The sequence below is a fragment of the Dasypus novemcinctus genome, unplaced genomic scaffold (genome assembly GCF_030445035.2).
Source record: "Dasypus novemcinctus isolate mDasNov1 unplaced genomic scaffold, mDasNov1.1.hap2 scaffold_210, whole genome shotgun sequence".
NCBI lineage: Eukaryota > Metazoa > Chordata > Mammalia > Cingulata > Dasypodidae > Dasypus > Dasypus novemcinctus.
Window position 1 is genome coordinate 115,649 of NW_026688183.1, and position 21,805 is coordinate 137,453.

General features: G+C 41.4%; 1 protein-coding gene and 1 pseudogene across 1 annotated transcript; one reads left to right on the forward strand and one right to left on the reverse strand.

Annotated features, from left to right (window-relative positions):
* The first annotated feature begins 1,714 nt into the window (after nucleotides 1–1,714).
* Nucleotides 1,715–3,368, forward strand: LOC101422325 (ret finger protein-like 4A). Its single transcript, XM_004465688.1, has 2 exons — nucleotides 1,715–2,000; nucleotides 2,776–3,368. The coding sequence occupies exons 1-2, from the start codon at nucleotides 1,715–1,717 to the stop codon at nucleotides 3,366–3,368; spliced, it is 879 nt and encodes a 292-aa protein (XP_004465745.1).
* A 417-nt stretch (nucleotides 3,369–3,785) lies between these two features.
* Nucleotides 3,786–4,890, reverse strand: LOC101421873 (guanine nucleotide-binding protein G(s) subunit alpha pseudogene; annotated as a pseudogene).
* Nucleotides 4,891–21,805: the final 16,915 nt, after the last annotated feature.

The window sequence follows — 21,805 nt, forward strand, 5'->3', positions numbered from 1 at the left end:
CCAAAGACCTCCTGCCCTGCAAGCCCCTGAATGGCCTGCTCAGGGCTTATGAATTCCCTAGCACTGCAGAGCCTCCAGGAATCACCACTGCCACGCCGCCCGCCCCAGGGGGGAGCGTCCTGTGCGCAGCCCCTATCTCCATGTAAGAGAGCCTCAATTCTACCTTTTACACAAATCTTCTCTGTCACTGTCCCACCAAATCGATGTCCAGATACCTCCTGCCCTGCAAAATCCTGAAACAGCCTGGTCCTGGAGAATTTTGAACGTTGCCCAGCCGCTTCTTTGCAGGAGAGACTATAAGGTGCATTCACTCAGATACCATCTTGCCCCGCCTCCCTCCGAATAGGTTTAATTAATTTCCTTGATATAAATACTAGAAAGTTTTATTTTGTGAGCAAAAAAACAAAAATCCCTCATTGATACTAACTCTATTCGTAAGGATTAATGTCAATGACAAATAGTTTGTTTTAAAATTTATGTCCTAATACCAAATCCTACTCCCACCAAAAATAATGTTGAAAATGTAATCTAGAGTGATAAGAACATGGAAATATTTGTCCATACTAATAGGAAAAGTAACTTCAAGACAAAAGGATCTCCTTTGTAATAATCTTTCTATGTCATCATTTATGCCATAATTAAATCAAAACTTGATTAAATCAAGACGAGATGCAGGATATAAAGTGGGAAGAGGCACTGTCAGTGCTTTTCACTTCAGAACTGAGCTGACAGAGGAAGCAGCTGTAGCCAGAGGAGAATCTAGTGGAGGAGTGGTGAGTGCCATCCTATCTAATTTCAATTCTATTTCTCAAATTTCAGCAAATGGCAGATATGAGAGAGCAAGCACCAGGAAATTGATAATTTATTATTTCTGCAAGTGTTGTCTGAGGCCAACTCAATGCCACCCACAATCTGTGATTTGGGACTCTTGGTCCCACTGCTCTATGAATAGTAGACAGAACCTTGATTTTCAATATTCAGGCAGAAGAAATGATATAGTCTTGGTTTTCTTTATCAAATGATAGCTTAGACAATTCTAGCAGATGGTGAATTGAGTTTCTCCATTGACTTGAACTTTTCAGCTGTTGCTGTGGGTTTCTGCTACATCCAGGACACACCAGCTGGTGGAGTAGTTGGTTGATCTCTGGGTTAGACCAGCACTAGTCAATAGAAATATAGAGTAAACCACATATGTAATTAGAAAATTTCTAATAGCCACCTTAATAAAGTAAAAAAGAAACATGCCCAATTAATTTAATATTCTAGTTATAATTATTTCAATATGTAATTGATTACAAACAGTTATTAATGAGAGAGTTTACATTCTCTTTTTGTTAGTGTGTCTTAAACTTCCAGTCTGTATTTTGCAATCACTGCACAGCTCAATTTAGATCAAATGAATTTTTAGGTGCTCATGAACCACATGAGTTTTATGTCTATCATATTAGACACCCCAGGTCTAGATCCTTTCATGACTTCAATTTAATGCCAAATAATGAATTATATTCTTAATTCCAACTAGATTCCAAATATCAGAAGTTCAAGGACATGAGTTTTATATTTATACTTGTATGCATATTGAATTTTCATTATCTGGGGCTAATGATTGCTCATAGAAGGTACATGACAACTCTATGTATGTAAAGAAGAAAACATCTGGGTCCTTCAATTCTGTAAACTCCATTCTCATGTAGATTTTACCCGGAGATTGGGCATGGCTGAACAATTTAAAAAGGCAAGCAGATGTCCTACCTGCATGACTTACCTTGAAAACCCAGTGTACCTAAAATGTGGATATGTCTGCTGCCTGCACTGCACCAATTCACTGCAGGAGGAGCCCCATCTGGAGGGTATATTGTGCCCTTCCTGCCCTGCGGTCTCACAGAAGAATGACATCAGACACATTTGCCAGTTGGGGGAGCTGGTTTCCAAAGTCCGAGAACTGGAGCCCCAACTGAAAACTATTCTACAGATGAACCCAAAGATATTAAAGTTCCAAGGTAAGGAATCTGTATAACTTCCCACAATGGACCCTGGAATAAACAACTACTCAAAAGGTTCAATATTAAATATGGGCATTAGTTCAATTCTGACACCTACAATTTCTGTGTGCCACAAACATCAGTTGTTCTCACCTCTGAGTGTAGATTAAATTCAACTACACTGGATATTTTAAAGAAAATGTATTTTGTTCATGCCCTAGAACTGTGTTGTCCAAAACAGTAGCCACAGCTGGCTGATGAGTACTTTGAATGTTGAATAACAGTAAGGCAGAAGTAATCCATTGCCTCCGGCTTCCTAACATTAACTCTTAATTTTGATAAAACCATAGCAATTCTAAAGTGTACATGCAACTCCCCAGCCACCAAAGTGAACTGGGAATCTAATAGCAAAGAGAAAAGAAAGTTTAATATTTGAACATTATTTTACAATAAATAGAATACTTTTTCTTCCTTAATGCTGTCTGTAATTTGAGAACAAACAACTGTGATGGTACCCGCCTTCAGGGATCTTACGCATTAAATAGAAGAATAATCAAATAACCACATAGTTTAATACAAACAGAATCCTTACTGTGAATAAAAGACCCATTCTGCCAAAAAACGGGATATTTTAAACTCTTCAACAGTGCTAGGTGACTTTTCTCAAAAAATTTGCTTTAGTGAAAAAAGAATTAAAGGAACATAATTCAACCCCTGTATTGGGGCATTTGCAGTAGAAATGTGGAGGGTTTATAGTTTGTCCTTTCGCTAACTGTCTTATTTTCTTCCACAGTGGATATGACCCTGGATGTAGACTCAACCAATAACCTTCTAATCATTTCTGAGGACCTGAGGAGTGTCCGGTATGGACATAACAAACAGAATCGTGAAGAACGTGCTGAGAGGTTCAGCTACGCAGTGTGCGTTCTTGGCTCTTCCGGGTTCACGTCGGGCCGCCACTACTGGGAGGTGGAGATGGGAACAGGCACAGAATGGGATCTGGGTGTTTGCAAGGAATCTGCTAACCGAAAGGGAACTGTTCTTCGGTCTTTGGATTATGGCTTCTGGACTCTGGGTTTGAGAGATGGAAATGTTTTCTCAGCCAGCACTAAGCCACACACTGCAGTGTGGGTGAACACCTGGTTACACCGAGTGGGCATTTTCCTGGATATGAATATTGGGAACCTTTCTTTTTGGGACATCACTGATGGATCCCATACCTTTACATTCAGCAACATTCCAGTTTCAGAGCCACTGTGCCCCTTCTTTTCTCCTTCAGTTTTAAGCAATGGTGATAAGGGCTCCCTGAGTATTTGTCCTGTAGTAAATCCACACATTCCATTCTTCCAGCACAACCCAAGCCAAGACAACGAAAACATTTATTAAGAATTCGTTTGTGCTAATACTTGTGGCCTTTTCTACATGGAACACACATTATAAATGCAATAAAAAAGAAATTTGGAAAACTTATGTTTCATGAACTCAAAGAAGATTTTTTTTCCTTGCCCACATTTAATTTTTATTCTGACTTTTTTAATGGTGTACAAAACAATATTTATTTATTTTTTTATTACTGAAAGTGAGAGGGAACTTTTGTGGCCTTTTTGTCTTTTTCTTTTAGGCGGCCTTAAGCTGAAGGGAAAAGGGGGGTTTGCAAAATCACTCGGGAAAGGAAAATTTGCTTTGTTAATCATGCCATATGGTGGGTGATTAACTGCGTGGAAAATTACGTCTCACTTTTAATTAATTGTGCTTAAGGTTTTAATTAAGTGTAGGGGCTGCCCTTAGAGCAGCTCGTCCTGACTAAGGCGCGTGCGCTGGTGACGTCTCGCAGTCGCTGAACACGCGGCGAATGTTCTGGCGGCCACAGCGCAGGTGAAGCGGGGAAGCAGCGGTGCGCCCGTCTCCATGGCAGTGCTGATTCTCAGGAATTCGTCGCGGATGCAGCACTTGGCCCGGGTCACGCGTGGGTCCTCTCCGGGCTTGGGAAGCAGCATCCTCAGGAGCAGCGTAGCGAGCAAATGCTGGACAGCAGTCCTCGATCTTTGATTTTCCAGCAAGGCCTTTCTCAGCAAGCAGGTCTCGCTGGTTGAGGAACAGAATTGCAGAGACGGTGCGCAGCCTCCCGTTGTTCCAGACGGTGCAGGGCCGCGGCAGGCGGCTGCCGGGCTGTCCTCCCGAAGGGCCACGTCGCAGCTGCTGCTGGCTACGCCAAAGTGATGGCCGCGCAGCGCGGGGCGGGCCCGCTTGGTCCTCGCGCTGGCCGCCCACATCGACCACGGCCAAGCCGCCTTTGTCCACCCGGAATTTGGTCTCAAAGGCTCCACAAGTCAGGACGTGGCCGCGAGGCAGGCGCTGGTCGCTGGGCACGAGTGGGCTTGCTTGACGACATCAGTCTCGTCCACGCAGTCCTGGGCGCAGGCAGTCAGCGGGCACCCACGGGCGCGCTGGTGGCGGGCGTGCCCTCCTCCTCCCGCAGAGCCCTGGCGCGCTCGGGAGGGAAATCAAGGCAGGCGCGTGCACCGCCTCAGGGTGCGGTCCCCGCCGCGCTGGTTCTCGGGCTTGGCCAGCTCCACGCGCGGCTCCAGGTTGTCACGGCGGCCACGAGGGCCTCAGCGGCCTCTTTCAGGTTGTTCTCCGTGTCCTGCGCTTTCGTGGCCTTCTCACCACCGCTGTTGGCTGCTTGCAGCCTGCGGGTCCTCTTCGGCGCCCTCTCCATTAAGCCCATTAACAGGCAGGATCCTCATTTGCTTCACGACGGAGCTCTTACCACATTCTCCAGCACCCAGCCGCCGCAGGTGGGGCGTGGCCCGTCAACCTGCTCGTCCTGCTGCAGCAGCTTCTCCATCTTCTCGTTGGCCGCGCGCTGCGCCTTCTCCTCGTTGCGCTGGTCCTCGGCCTTGCTGTTCCCGAGGCCTCGCGCGGGCCGGGCTGGCCGGGGCGGGCTTGGCTGCTGGCGAGGAGCGCGCGGGGCTGCCTGCGGGCCGCGGGCGGGCGCCGGGGAGTGTGCGGTGTCGGTGGGAGCCCAGGGGCGCGCGCAGATCCCCGCCCCGCGAGCCGAGGCCTAGACCGCTGAAGGCGGCCGCCGCGGGTCCGAGGCAGACTGGGCCAGGAGCCGCGGGAGCTGCCGCCCGGCTCCTATTGCCCTGGCCGCGGCCCCGCCACCGCCTGGAGCCAAAGATGCCGTGGCGGGCGGGGGGGGGGGGCGGAGGAAGCTCAAAGAAGTTTTAATTGGAAAATAAATTTCACTTTATATACTAAATGTTGTGGGTGGTTATTCTCTGAATATATGCTTATTCTCTTTGAATGCAATGATCTCCGAGAGAGGGGCGGGAGTCTCTTGAGAGCACAGGTAGGGCCTAATGGGAGGACAGGCCAGTAGGTCAAGCCGTCCATGTCCTTGTAAATAACGATGAACATGAAGCTTCACTGAGCTCATCTTGGTGGTGACCGTGAGTCACAAGGGGAGAGGGAGGGAAAAGAATAGATGGAACACGGGGCATTCTGGGGCAATGGAATTGTTCTACATAGACCACATCAAAATCACCAAATCTATAAAAGCGTACAGTCCACAACATAAACCACAACATAAATCATCCACCATGGTGAGTAGCAATGTTTCAATATTTGTACATCAACTGTAACACATGTACCATCCGCATGTAAAATGCTATTCATAGGGGGAAGGGGAAAAGGAAAAGGACTTTGGGTATATGGGAATCACCTATATTCTGTACATGACTTTTCTGTACCTTAAAGCTTCTTTGAAGACAAATGAAAAAAATAAGACACTGGGTGAATACGTGGAAGAAAATGTCACATCGAAGACCACAGATCTTACTGTGATGAAAGACAATAGGAAATTTTTTTAATTATATTTTTTATTTCAAACTTTTATTTTTTTGTATTTTATTTGTTATTTTTAAAACCATCATTATTCTATCATTTGCATATTAATTGTATTTGGCTACAATGTTGGCTTCAATTTTGAATAAGTTTTGGATCACAGAAGGGTTGCAACTATGACGGGGAGGATCTTGGGTGTGCTGTGTCAGACATGGGGTTGCACTGGAGGAGGTTCACTGGGGCATACCTACAAGGAATACGAATGCCTTCAAGTGTTCACGGGGCACTGTCACAGTGGGTGGAGATCCAAGCAATAACTAAGGAAATATCAGATTCCCATCCTGGGGAGCTCTGCCACATTCTCCGATGGGACAGCAAGAATCCCCTGAGTGATTAGTGAAGGAGGATGGACCATTTATGTGTCCTTGACTGTGATGACTGTACTTATGAAACTTTACTTTTGAAATTGAATCTTATCATGATACTATAGGGTGCCTAAGAGTTACCTCCTGAGAGTCTCCTTTTAGCTCAAATGTGGCTTGTCTGTAAGCCAAAACTCAGCATATAAATGCATTAGCCTTCCCCCAGCATGGAACATGATTCCCAAGGATGACCCTCCCTGGCATAGAGCAAGTATTACCAGCCACCAACTAGCAATGCAACTGGAAAAAGACCTTGACAAGAAGGGGAAAGGGTAAAGACAAATGAGTTCATAAGGCCAAGAAACTTCAAAATGAGTCTAGAGGTCATTTCAGAGGTTGTGCTTATGTATGTCTCAGCAGATACTCACTGACTGCCAAAGTAAATATTACCACAAATAGCAGGGCTCCTGAGGGCTCTGGAGACATCCAGACACTATAGGCAGGGCAGACAGCTCAGGAGTTTGGTGCCCTGCCAGTAGGCACTACTTTGGAATTTATGCTTCCCACTGTGATAGAATTGGAGCAGTTGTGGTTTCCCCACACATGGCTATACTGTCCCTCTAATTGAACCTATAATTAGTACTAGAGTTGATAGTTGTATATCCAAGAGACTTAAATCTGGGCTATTCATGTGCCATTTGGGCCCTGAATCTCAACAGACTTGCAACATCTACTCTCCAGTTCATTGGACTCACCCAGGACAACTAACAAGGAGATGAAGTCTGACAATGGCCATCTCAAGGAACAGAGAGAATCTGCAACTGTAAGCAAGAAAGTCCCATCCATCTGCCCCATAGGTTCTAAGTCCCCTCTCAGTTAGAGGTGGAGTGGGCATCACCATCACAGAATCCTCAGGATTGGGGAAATGGGCAATGGACTAGAGTAGACTTACAGTTGTTCTACTGCAGATATTTGATCCTAGCAATAGAAGTAGTTTTATCATGGATGTGGAGGCAGTGGCTGATGGAGGTTCCAAGGGGAGGAAGAGGGAAAAATAGGTGTAATTTGGGAGCATTTTCAGTACTTGGAATTTATCTTGAATGACATTGCACTGACAGATACAGATCATTGTATATCTTATAACAAAATGCAAAATGAGCAGAAGAGAGGGTAAATTACAATGTAAGCTATAATCATCACTTAGTGGCAATGTTCCAAGATGTGTTCAATTGTGGCAAATGTACCACAGTAGTAAAGAATGACGTTGATGTGGGAAAATGTGGGAGAGCTAAGAAGCAGGACATATGTGAATCCCCTATATTTTTTGTGTGTAACATTTATGTAATCTAAGTTTCTTCAAAAAATAAAAAAACTGAAAAGTATATTTAAAAACTAATTAAATAGAGATTCATTAAAAATATTGGTGAAGTTGCTACATGTATAAATACTTGTATGTCAGGAAAAAAATAAATTGCATTTTAAATACTAAATAGTATGAATGGTTATTCTCTTGTTTTATGTTTATATTTACATTTCTATAAAAACATCCTGAATTCTCAGCTCAATTTCCAAATATTTTTATTTTAATTTTTGTAACAACAACTAAATATATTGTGGAGGTTATCAATTAAACATTGGCACATACCCAAATTGTGTAATTTTCAAAATGATAGGGAAAGAGTACCTTCTAGTCAAAGTAAAATTGTATGTGTGTTTAAACAATAGAAAATATATAAATACCAGTATAATATCCAGAATTGAAAAGACAACTTTTCTCCATTATGACAAAGTTTATCTTAAATTTCCCTCACCTGTGCTCCCCTATGTAGATCAACCACATACTTCACGTGCTGTAGAAATGGAACTGTTTGGTATCAAGTGTCCTCCTGGTAGCATCTCATATGAGCAAACATTCATTCCTTACTTCTCCCATGTGGCACCCTCCTTCTCATGACACAGACCTTTAAATCCCTAGAACAATCAATGATGAACAAAAATGAGCAGGCCTGATAAATCCTAGAGAGGAATTTAAAAAGAATTATAAAAATATAGAAACAACCCAAAATAAGATAAGAAGAACATATCACAAAGTAACATAATCCAGCTATTATAAATACACACAACATAATTTAATTACAAAGATCTACTGACTAAAAGTAAATTATATATATTCCTTATACACCATCAACATAAGAATGTTGTAGAGGCAATATTATTCATCAGGGAGATGGAAAAATAATAAATGTATAAATGGCCAAGAACAAACATTCAAAAAGTGTTAAGCAAAACCTGACAGAAGTAACTAATTAAAGAGACAGTTCTGGAATAAAAGTTAAAGATATATTTTATTTTGGTAAAGTTCATTGAAAATAAAATTTGCCATTGGTTAAACCATTTAAAAGTGTACAGTTTGGAGGAATGAAGTGCATTCATGATGTTGTGCAACCATTATCACATTCTAGCTCTGTAGCTTTTTCATCATTACGTATAGAAAGCCTGTACTTATTAAGCAGTCATTCGCCCTTTCCTTAAGCCAACACCAATTTGTTTTCTATCTCTATGGATTTAGCAATTTTGGATATTTCATATGAATGGAAACAAAAGTATATGTTCTCAGGAAGTGGCTGTGGTTCAATCAGTTGGGCTCCCATCTACCATATAGTAGGTCCTGGGTTCATGTCCCAGGGCCTCCTTGTGAAGGCAGGTTTGCCCACATTCCATGGAGAGCCACCTGGTCTGCAAGCACCATGGAGTGACAACTGAGCAAGGTGACACAACAAAAAGGGAGACAAGCAAAAACGCAGAAAAGCATGCAGTGAATGGACACAGCAAGCAGACAGCAAGCAAACCTCAAGGTGGGGAGGGGAAATAAAATAAAAATAAATACAGAGACAGAAGAATGCACATCAAATGGGCACAGAGAGCAGACAGCATGCAAAAAGAGCCACAAGGTGGGGGATAAAAAGAAAGTGTATGTTCTATTATTTTGTCTGGCTACTTTCACATAGCATAATGTTTTCAAGGTTCATCCATGCTATAACACATATCAGTACTTCATTCCTTTTTATGGCTGCTATGTCTTGCAGTTCCCATAATTAACCTGCACTTCATAAGCCTCATATGCAAAATATTCTAAATCCAATGATTAAATATTAAGAAGAAGAGGAGAAAAATAGAGATATACAGGGAAGAAGGTGATGTAATGATGGAAGCCAAGATTGGAGTGATTCACCTATAATTCAAAGAATGACAAGGATTGTGGGAGCCAACAGAAGCTGGAAGATGCAAGGAAGGATTTTTCTGTAGAGCTTTCAGAGGGAGTATGGCCCTGCCTACACATTGCTTTCAGAATTCTGGGGCATCCAACTGAGAGAATTAATTTTCTGTTGTTTTTGAGCATTCAGTCTGTCTAATTTGTTACAGCAGCCATAAGAGACTAATACAGTGTCATACCAGAGAAGAAGTGTCCAACAAACTCCCATCCTCCTCCCTAGAACATTCCATATTTTTATTCCATGAATGTCAATCAGTGAATTTCCACAGAGCCTCTTGCCAATGATTTTCCAGTCATGTTCCTTCCATGGTCCTGACCATCCAGCCAATGATATCCAGTTACACATATAGCTGTTTCTCCTTTCAAACAAAATGAGCAATCAGATCAACTTCTCAGAATTCTTCCTGTGAGGAGGATTTTCCTTCATCACTGTTCTTCAGGGGAATCCCCAAAAGCCTGAAGTGTTATACCACATTTAGTTGTAATATCTCTTCATTCTCAAACTTAAAACAGTTCCTTCATCATGTTTTCTTATGACTAGACTCAGTCAGGAGAACAATGGAACTCAGTCAGGAACGGAGAAGGTTGCTGTTATGAACTTTAATGAGAAATGGGATTAGAGCAGAACAGCTCCAGTTACTTGAGTCTTGGTTCTCCAACATGTGTGTAAGGACTGAAGGCTGGGATTATGACCTTGATAAGTAAGATTTTGTAATATGGAGTCCTTTCAGTATCAGAGACTCAAAGTACTGAACAGCTAGTAAGAAAGGGCAAGGAAATCTCTATCACTGTCCTAGGGAAAGGTAGACAAGCTCATTTCTGTCCAAAGTTACAACTGGAAAAGGATTGTCAGCAACTTAGATCCAAAGACAGACCCTTGAGTGGGCTGGGAAACCTATTTTGTTCCTTTCTTCTTCTTAGTGGAAAATTCCCTAATCCAAGAAATGAACATTAATGTGATTCCAGGATGATGGATCTTTTTGGGAAATTCTTGGGAAAAATTAGATGTTTAATCAAAACACTGGGGTTGATGTTTTCAATAACTGAATCCATATGGTGGAATAAAAAAATATAATCCCTGCTTAAGATGGGCTTAAAACAAATAAATGCAAAACACATTAGGGATTACTATTTCATGAGCAAGAGTCAATGAAACAACAAACTTGAGAATAAACATGCCCCAAATGTCACAACATCCTAAAAGTAATTATAGGATATATTACTTTAAATATTTAAATAGTTAAGATTAGGGAAGTGGACTTGGCTCAACAGTTTTAACATCTGCCCACCACATGGGAGGTCCACAGTTTGAACTCAGGGTCTCCTTGACCCGCGTGAAGCTGGCCCACGTGCAGTGCTGATGCACACAAGGAGTGCTGTGCCGTGCAGGGGTGTCCCCCGCATAGGGGAGCCCCATGCTCAAGGAGTGCACCCTGTAAGAAGAGCCGTCCAGTGGGAAGGAAAGTTCAGCCTGCCCAGGAGTGGTGCCTCACACATGGAGAGCTGATGCAGCAAGATGACCCAACAAAAAGAGACATAGATTCCCAGTGGTGCTGACAAGAATACAAGTGGACACAGAAGAACACACAGTGAGTAGACACAGAGAACAGACAACTGGGGGGGGGGGGGCTGGGAGGGGGATGGGAAGGGGAGAGAAAGAAATAAAAATAAATCTTAAAAAAATAAAAATAAATAGTAAGATTAGAAATAAAACTTCATATACCTCCATGCAAAGATGAACCAACGTTGTATCTCCCATTCAGTGGAGAAGAACAATATGAAAGGATTTCTCAGAAATATTAGTCACAATTTTTAGTACACTTGTGCATTTTTCAGCTTGCCTTAATGAGTCAAGAGTACTTGAGTACTGGTATTATGTAGGGCAAAACACATTTTCCTTTGCTTTAGATTTAAAGTGATAAGTAATTCCAGCACCAAAAAGCAACTGTTCTCCCTGGAAATGCTTAAGAGGAAGACAGTGTAATTTAATCACTGGAGAGTTATCTCACCCCTTTTAAGCACCTTCTGCTATTTCTTATTTTTTATCATATGATATCATTTTTATTCATTCTTTGACACTTGATCAACCCTGAGCCATGTAAAACCAAGAGAAATTGTTTTGGATGACTGATTTAAAATGAAATCAATCTCATTTTTATAAGTTGTAATGTAGTAGAAACAATTACTTTATAAAAATAACTTCTGATTTTGATACTGTAACTAATAAAAATTAAGATCTTGACTGTTTGACATTGGCAGGAACAATTTTGGAGCTTATTATTATCTTCTCAAAGATAATCTTTGGAATCCTGGAGAGAAAGTTCTTTTGAAGAAGTGACTATTCTAGTGATGTGGTTTTAGGAAAGATTTTTGAGTACATTGAACTCATTTTCTTGGTCTAAATATGAGGAGGTCTTACTTGTTTGGGCAAAAACTATTTGAGAGTAGCTCCATTATTTCATAAAGATTAATAATTATGCCAATATTTTGTTTTAAAAGTTTCTGTCCTAATACCAAATCTTATAAGCAAAACCCATCTTAAATGACTGTGAGGATATACTTTATTCATCTTAATAGAAACAAAAAACAATATTAGGATAAGACTTTTGTTTTTGTAACCTATGTAGTAAGTAAAAATGTAATTCCTGCCATAAGTGAATGAAAATTTGATTGAAATAGGTAGAATGTGGTTAATTTGTGAGGAAGGACCCTCACCAAGAAAAACCCTCTGTTGTCTACACAGCTGAGCTGAAAGGAGAAACAGCTGGAGAACAGAGGAAAACCTCAGTATGAATCCAAACTTAAGTTATTTCTTTTTTACTTCTCAGATTTCTACAAAGGGCAGATATAGAGAACATGGTCCAGGGAGCTGAGTAAATTATTACTTCAGCAAATATGGTCTGAGGACAGCCAACTCAATGCCAGGAACAGTGTATGTCTTTAGGGACATTTGAGCCCACTGCTCTATTACCAGCAGACAGATTATGCCTACCCTGGACCAAAAAATGACATAGTTTTTATCTTCCTTAATGAAATCATTCTGTGGCTGACTCTACAAAATGGTGAGTTGAGGTTCTACCATTGACTTTGTATTAGTCAGGATTCTCTAGGGAAATGGAATCAACAAGGGATATCTGTCGATAGTGAGAGATTTATCAGAGTCTCTCATGCAGCTGTGGGGATACACAAGTCCAGGTTCCACAGGCGGGCTGCAACGAGGGGCTCCAATGAAAGTCCAGTGAAGATTCTTGATGAGTTCTGGGAGATGTTGACTGTCCAAAGACGAGCTGTGAAAAGCTCTCTCAATGCTGGAATCACTTCCCCTTTCAAGGGATTCAAGTGATTGGGTTAAGCATCACTCACTGCTGATGGCAATCTCTCTGATTGATGTAATTATAACCAGCTATCTATCATCTACCACTGCAGCTCTCTGTGGGTGCAGCGCCACTCATGGGCCGGCTGTGCTTTTTTCACATGGGGCGGCTTTCCTTATGGGGCACACTCCTTGCATGTGGGGCTCCCCTACATGGGGGACACCCCTGCGTGGCATGGCACTCCTTGCGTGCATCAGCACTGCACATGAGCCAGCTCACCACATGGGTAGGGAGGCCTGGGGTTTGAACCCTGGACCTCCCATATGGTAGGCAGATGCTCTATCAGTTGAACCAAATCTGCTTCTTGCAGTCTCATTTTAATATTCCAAGGTGCCAAACCCTATCTTCTTTTCTATTAATTCTTGGTGTCCATGAGAATGTGTCATATAATTTATGGAGGCTGTGTTGGGCATGAATAAGAGATGTCTTGGTACATATCTTATTCCAAAATATAAAATGAAAAAATGAATTTATATTCACAATAAGTTTACTATTGCTTCATGTGAATATGCATTTGTGATGGTGAAATCTGGCCAAGATATTTTTAAAGTTTTTAAAAATTTTTATTCCCCCCTCTTTGCGGCTTGCTTGCTGTGTGCTTGCTCTGTCCATTCACTGTGCATTCTTCTGTGTGTCTGTATTTATTTATTTTTTATTTATCCCCCCCTTGCAGTGTGCTTGTTTTCTGCTCTCTGTGTCCATTCACTGCATGCTCTTCTGTGTTTTTACTTGTCTCCCCCTTTTTTGTTGTTGCATCACCTTGCTGAGTCAGCTCTCTGCAGCACTTGCAGGCTGGGCAGCTCTCCACAGCATGTGGGCAAGCCTGCCTTCACAAGGAGGTCTCAGGACATGAGCCAAGGGCCTCCCATAAGGTAGACTGGAACCCAACTGATAGAGCCACAGCTGCTTCCCAAGACATTTTTAATCCTTGACACTGCATGTTTGGGTGTCAGGAAGTCAGGAAGTCAAGTCATAAGAGAGCCTAGGGGAATAATGTGTCCTTGGTCCAGAGGGCTCATTTCCAAGGTTCTCCTTGGCTCTATTCATATGATTACCTTAGGACAAACCTTTCTGTGCTGTGATTCTAATATTTAAGCCTGGTTGGAGATGTTGTCAGTCCACAAGGCCATTCTTCTCCAAGTATCCTCACTGTCTCATCAATATACCTTTCATGTTGTGGGTTAAAATTCCTGTTAAGATATAAAGAGATCCCTACTCAAGCCCAAGAAATCCCTTCTTTTATCTTGACTTCCAATGTGATAACCCATCTAGACTCAGGACTCACAGTGTTATCTCTCCATTTTGGTATAACATTAGGAAAAGTAAAGCCTGGAAAGAAACTACCTAATCAACCATATGAAATGGAGAAGGAAATTGCAAAGAAAAACCAAGATAAATAGTTCAATATTATTTATAGTACATATAAATTTTTCTCATTAAAAATACATATGTGATGTTTATATTTTGATAGGATATGAGCTAAAATATAAATTAAGTTTTTGAGAAAGCTATATTCATTGTCTGTGAATTAGCGGATCTTACACATTAAATAGAAGAACTCTCTTTAATCATACAACCACATTACTTATTCTAAATGAATTTCCAGTGTGAATTAGAGGCCCATGTTCCTACAAATATATTTAGGATAATTTGAACTAGTCAGGGAAATGAGGGATATTTCTCCAGGAAAGAGAATTAAAGACACTAAAGTGAATGAAATGCATGAACCTTTGCAGCAGAACGGATGAGTGAGACTGTAATCTATCTGTTTGCTATTTTTCTTACACAGTTGGTATGCTCTTGGTTGCTGACACAGTCAATGAAATTCTCATCATTTCTGATGAACTGAAGAGTGCCCAATATGGGACTATCAAACAGAAGCTGGAAGAATCTGCAGAAAGATTCAGCAGCTCAGTTTGTGTCCTTGGCTTCTCTCAGTTAACTTCAGATAGCCATCACTGGGAAGTGTATGTGGGAATAAAGTATGAATGGGATCTGTGCCTCTGCAAAGAAACTGTTCACTAGCAAAGAGAGATCCTGCTATTTTCAGAATTCAGATTCTGGACACTGAGTTTGAGAAGAGGAAGATACTTTGGGGCCTGTACTACACTTTGGACTGCCCTCTGGATGAATCTCCAATTACACCAAGTAGGGATTTTCTTGGATATGGGCATTGGAAATACTTCCTTTCATAACATTAATGATGGATCCCATATCTTTACATTTACCAATATTACAATAATATTTATCAAACTCTGAGCCACTGTGCCCTTTCATTTCTCCTTCAATTCCAAGTAGTGTTGGTAAAGTTTCCAAGAGAATCTGCTCTGTAATGAATCCAAGCCTTCCTTTCCTCCAGCAAATCCAAGATAGACCAGTAAAACCAAGACAATAAAAATATTTGATAATTTATTTGTTCTCATAGCTGGCAACTGTTATACTTGGATTGTAAAATAAGAGAAAAAATTGGGAACATTTTATAATTCACAAACAGAAAATTAGATTAATTAGAATTTAAATTGCACTTTAAATATCAAATATTATCATGGCCAACTCTTTGGGTTTTATTATGTTTACACTCTTGTGTCATTAGTATGTTTTAAATCTCAGGCCTATTTGCAAATATTTTCCTTTGTATTTCTGTGAGGTCAACATCAAATTATGAATTAGGAGTAAAATAAACATATTCATATGATGAATAGAAGTATGCAATTTTCTAAATGATATAAAAATACCTTTTATTGATAATAATATTTATAAATATATGATTTTGAAACACAGAAAACTAGATAAATTCTTGTAAAATATGCAAAATGGAGAACACAACTATTCACATAATGACAAAGTTAAGTAACATGATCTAATAATGGGCTCCAGATGCTTAATCTTGGAAACCAGCTTCTATAAATGCCTATGTGCCCTTGAGATGGTTAGGCTAATGTGTCAACTCAACCAGATAATGGTGCCCAGTTGTTTGATCAATGAAGTTCTGGACTAATTGTAATCCAAGGACAGTACTTTTTCATACATGGCTGGTTGCATCTGCAATCAACTAAAGTGGTCACCATCAGCAAAAAGAGGTGTCTCATCCAATCAGTTGAAGGCCTTCAAAGGAAAAATGATTTCAGCATTCAGAGAGAATTCCCATCTCTACTTCAGACAGACATTGTCTCCTGGGGAACTCATCAAGGACCTTCTTCAGAGCCCCTGGTTTGTAGCCTGCCTGGGGAATTTCGACTTGTACATCCCCACTGTCATGTGAGACAATTTTATAAAATCCTATACTATTGGAGAACCAGCAAGATGGCAGCAGAGTAAGGAGCTCCTAGAGTCATCTCCTGCTACAGGGCAGTTAGCAAACACCCAGAGCTCTGTGGAGCTAGCTGAAGCACCTGTTTGGAGGCTCCAGGAGGCCAGAAGAGCATCCTGCAATGTCCTTGGGGGAGTGGAAGGAGGAGACTGCCTGTCTTCAGAGAAGAGTAGTAAGGAGAGGCTCCACATCATGGAGACTGGTGCCTATCCTCCACTAGAGGCACAGGCTGCCTCGGGAGGTGTTCTGTGGCTGGAATTGAAAGTTCCACTTCCCCAAAAAGGGAGGAGGAAGAGATGGTTGGGCACCAATTTCAGTTACGATGAGGAAATTTAGTGGGCTACAGTATGATCCTGAGAATAGCTAAGGTTTGAGCCTATCCAGGTCAGAACGAGGCTGGGAGCTGCCATCTTAACTCCATGCCTGACACAAGGGGAAGTGGAGTGGACTGAAAATCATAGTACTGGTGGGGACCAGTTTCTTCCCATCCAGATCATGTTACAGGTCTAGCCTAGGGCCCAGTGCCACCTCCAGCAGGGAGGAAGCTGCAGGGACCTGCGCCAGCCTCTCTGGGAAATTATAGCCAAACTGCAGAGGCCAGTGTTTATCCTACTCTGGTGGCATGAGCCACCCCAGGAGCTGCTCTGTGATGGGAATTGGCAGCTCCATTTCCCAGAAACAGGGGAAGAGGAGATGGTTAGCTGCCAATTTCCACTACTGAATGGGAGACTTGGCTGACTAAGAGATAACCCTGGGAACAGCTGCAGTGAGAACCAGCCCAAGTCAGAAAGAGGCCAGTAGCCACCATTCTGACTCCACCCCCAGCCTGAGGGGAAGCTAGGCTGACAGTTTCATGCAGATCAGCCAGCAGCCTGCCTAGGTTTCAGCCCTCCCTCTGGTAGGAAGGAGGCTGAGGAGGCCTGCACCAGCCTATACAGATAATTGCAGAGAACATCGGCTGGCATTGACTAAAAAGCAGAAGTCTACCAGGGCAACTACAGCCATCTTAGGACCCGCACTGCATAGACTGCTGCCCACACTTTCAGCTCCATCCCTGCCCCAGGAAGGGGAGAAAGGGATGTGAAGTCTCTCAGGGGAACTACAGTCTAGGCCTGTATGTGGGTTATTCCACACAGCTGTGACTCTGTCCCTACCCCTTGCAAAGGAGAAAGTTGGAAGAAGCTTCATTGGTCCCTCATGCAATGAGGGCAGCTTAAGCCTCCACAGCTTACAGCACCAACTACATGCTTGGCTCCTGCTGCATAACCAGCAAGGGAGAAATGATAGGAAACCCTAAACTAGAGAGAAAAACTGCACCCAGAAAAAATACTGTAGTAAGTCAGATGCAGGAAGCAGACTTGGCCCAATGGATAGGGCATCTGCCTACCACATGGGAGGTCCACGGTTCAAACCCTGGGCCTCCTTGACCCATGTGGAGCTGGCCCATGTGCAGTGCTGATGTGGGCAAGGAGTGTCCTGCCACGCGAAAGTGTCCCCTGCATAGGGGAACCCCATGCACAAGGAGGGTGCCCCATAAGGAGAGCTGCCCAGAGTGAAAGAAAGTGCAGCCTGCCGAAGAACGGCACCGCACACACAGAGAGTTGACACAAGATGACACAACAAAAAGAAACAGAATCCCGGTGCCACTGATAAAGATAGAATTGGTCACAGAAGAACAAACAGCAAATGGACACAGAGAGCAGACACCTGGGGAGGGAGAGAAATAAATAAAAAATAATAAATCCTTTAAAAAAGGTAAGTCAGATGCAAATACATCAACCAAAAATTGCAATCCACACCAAGAAACAGGAAGCTATGGCCCTGTTAAAGGAACAAGATAAGCCTCCAGATGACATAAAGGAATTGAGACAACTATAGACGTTCAAACAAATCTCAATAAATTCAATGAGATGGCTAAAGAGATTAAGAATATTAGTAAGACATTGGATGAGCACAAAGAAGAATTTGAAAGCATACATAGAAACAGCAGCTCTTATGGGAATGAAAGGTGCAATCAATGTAATTTAAAAAACATTGGAATCATATAACAGCATATTTGAGGAGGCAGAAGAAAGGATTGGTGAGCTTGAAGAAATGGCCTCTGAAAGTGAACATACAAAAGAACAGATGAAGAAAAGAATGGAAATTTTGAACAAGTTTTCAGGGAACTAAATGACAGCAAAAGGTGTGCAAACATATGTATCATGGGTGTCCCAGAAGAAGAAGAAAACGGAAAAGGGACAGAAGGAATATTTAAAGAAATAATGTTAGAAAATTTCCCAACCCTATTGAAGGACTTAGATACCTCTGTCCAAGAAGCACAATGTACTGCCATCCAAAAAAAATCCAAATAGACCAACTCCAAGACACATACTCATCAGAATGTCAAAGGCCAAAGACAAAGAGAACATTGAGAGCAGCAAGAGTAAAGCAACACATAACATATAAAGGATATCCAATAAGATTAAGTGCTGATTTCTCACCAGAAACCATGGAGGCAAGAAGACAGTGCTCTGTTATATTTAAGATACTACAAGAGAAAAACTTCCAGCCAAGAATCTTATATCTAGCAAGACTGTCTTTCAAAAATGAGGGCAAAATTAGAATATTCACAGATAAACAGAAACTGAGAGAATTTTAAGCAGCAAACCAGATTTTCAGAAAATACTAAAGGGTGTTCTAGAGCCTGAAAAATAAAAAAAAAGGAGAGAGGGACCTGGAGGAGAGTCTAGAAATGAAGATTATATCAGTAAAAGTAACTAAAAGTGTCCAAAGGGTGATGAAAATAAAATATGACAGATAAAACTCAAATAGTCAGGAATAAACTTAACCAATGATGTAAAGCACTTGTATTCAGAAAACTGCAGCTCAATGTTAAACAAATTAAAAACACCCTAAATAACTGGAAGAACATTCCATGCTCATGGATTGGAAGACTAAATATCATTAAGATGTCAATTCTACTCAAATTGATATATAGATTTAATGCAATCCCGATAAAAATTCTACCAGCATTAAAGAAAAAATTGAAGGGAACGGACTTTGGCCCAGTGGTTAGGGCGTCCGTCTACCATATGGGAGGTCCGCGGTTCAAACCCCGGGCCTCCTTGACCCGTGTGGAGCTGGCCATGCGCAGTGCTGATGCGTGCAAGGAGTGCCGTGCCACGCAAGGGTGTCCCCCGCGTGGGGGAGCCCCACGAGCAAGGAGTGCGCCCGTGAGGAGAGCCACCCAGCGTGAAAAAGAAAGAGCAGCCTGCCCAGTAATGGCGCCGCCCACACTTCCCGTGCCGCTGACGACAACAGAAGCGGACAAAGAAACAAGACGCAGCAAATAGACACCAAGAACAGACAACCAGGGGAGGGGGGGAAATTAAATAAATAAATAAATCTTTTAAAAAAAAATTGAAAACACAATCATTAAATTTATTTGGAAGGGTAAGAAGTCCTAAATAATCAGAAACATCATAAAAAGGAGCCCTCATCTCCAGACTTAAAATCATAATACCTACTTATAGTGGTAAAACAACATGGTACTGGCCTAATGACAGACACAATAGACCAATGGAACCAAATTGATGGTTCAGAAACAGACCTTCACAGGTATGGTCAAGTGATTTTTAAGTAGCCTGTCAAACTCACACAGCTCAGGCAGAACAATCCATTCAACAAATGGTGTTGAAAGAATTGGATATCCATAGCTGAAAAAAGAAAAGAGGATCCCTATCTCACACCTTATCCAAAAACTAACTCAAAATGGATGAAAAAACTAAAAATAAAAGCAAGAACCATAAAACTTCTAGGAAAATTATTGGAAAATACCTCCAAGACCTGGTGGTAGGTGGTAGATTCTTAAAGGAGATAGAGTAGGACTGAGTGGACTACTGATATTTAAGTATGTAAAAGTTTTCATTAGCTTTATCGTAAAAGTGTGGAAATGTATAGAGTGGATGGTAACACACAGTGAGTAACAGCTAGTTTATAAATGGGGACGTGATTGAAAATGGTAATCTAGGTATGTAAATGCCAATTGACAGAATGTTTGAGAATAACCTAGGAACTGGCTAGCACAGTAAACCAAGGGGTGGGTGAGAATTGTGGTTGATGGTACAGATTCAAGAGTGCCCTTTGTTAGCTAGAACAAATGTATATCACTACTTCAGGGTATTGGGAATGTGGAGAAGCATGGGAAAAATACAGCTGGAGTGACCTATGGACTGTGGTTAGTAGTAATAATATAATATTCTTGCATCTATGCAGAAGATGTACTCTGTTGATACTAAGGCAGTATTGAAAATGTGAGCCAAATGTACTCTATGGACATGGCAATAATGAGATGATATTACTTTATCTGTAGCAAATGACACACCACATTTTGTTGTGCTGATGGAGGAGTGTTGTTTCGGAATTCTGCACATGCGCATGATTGTTTTATAAGTTTACAACTTCTGTGGTAAAAAATACATATTTAAAAAAATAATAGGGTGGGTTGGGGGAAAAACACACCAAATGTAAGATAAGAACTTTCAAACCCTGGGCCTCCTTGACTCATGGGGAGCTGGCCTATGCACAGTGCTGATGCACTCAAGGAATGCCCTGCCATGCAGGGGTGTCCCCCACATAGGGGAGCCCCACACTCAAGGAGTATGCCCCATAAGGAAAGCTGCCCAGCATGAAAGAAATTCAGCCTGCCCAAGAATGGTGCTGCACACATGGAGAACTGACACAACAAGATGGTGCAACAAAAAGAGACACAGATTCCTGGTGCCACTGATAAGGATAGAAGCGGTCACAGAAGAACACACAGTGAATGGACACAGAGCAGATAACTGGGAGGCGGTAAGGGGAGAGAAATAAATAAATAAATCTTTTTAAAAAAATTTGCAGTGTTCTTTCATAGTTTGTAACAAACATCTCATGGCAATGCAAGGTGTTGGTGAAGGGTTGACGATGTTATGCATTTGCTTTGTAAGTTCACAACTTTTACTATATACTTGATTATTTATGTATGTTCATATATAAATGATATAAAGCTAATAATAATCAGATTGGTTAGGGGAAAATACTTTGTTTAGTAGTAATATTTTGACAATGCTCTTTAATCATTAGTTAAAAAGGTTTAAAAGCAATGCAAGTTGGTGGTAGGGGGAGATGTTATATATGTTTGTTTGATGTTACATATGTTTTTTAAGTTCACAACTATTATACATTTATTTTTTATGTATGTTTATGTATGGGTGGTATATTTTAATAAATTTTTTAAAATCCTATACTATTTACAGATATCTTCTGTTGATTCCATTTCACTACATAATTCTGACTAATAGTCTGATAGTATTTTAACAAACCATAGGGCATAAATAGCATAAGAATATATACCCACTGTGGTCATTCTACTGTAAATTGTAGCAGTGCAAGTAACAAATGTATTTATTTCAAGGATTTGTGTTTCTCAAGAAAGATAAGGCAGAAAGGTTATTTTATTTCTTCTCCATAATGTTCAGCCATGGAGCATGTCTGGTGAGCAGACAAATGGGGTAATGGCAGTTTCTGTGTTTTGAAAGCACTTTCCTTTGGGCATTCTTTCATGCTTTAAATTCAAATAGTTAATATAACATAATTACATGTCATATCTGGTGCTAAGCAATGAATATACAAGT

What these genes read in the sequence shown, in the direction of transcription:
- LOC101422325 (XM_004465688.1), top strand. Translation starts at nt 1,715, where the DNA reads ATGGCTGAACAATTTAAAAAGGCAAGCAGATGTCCTACCTGCATGACT. An exon ending in AAAGATATTAAAGTTCCAAG is followed by an intron (nt 2,001 to 2,775) that starts GTAAGGAATCTG and finishes TTTCTTCCACAG; the next exon opens with TGGATATGACCCTGGATGTA.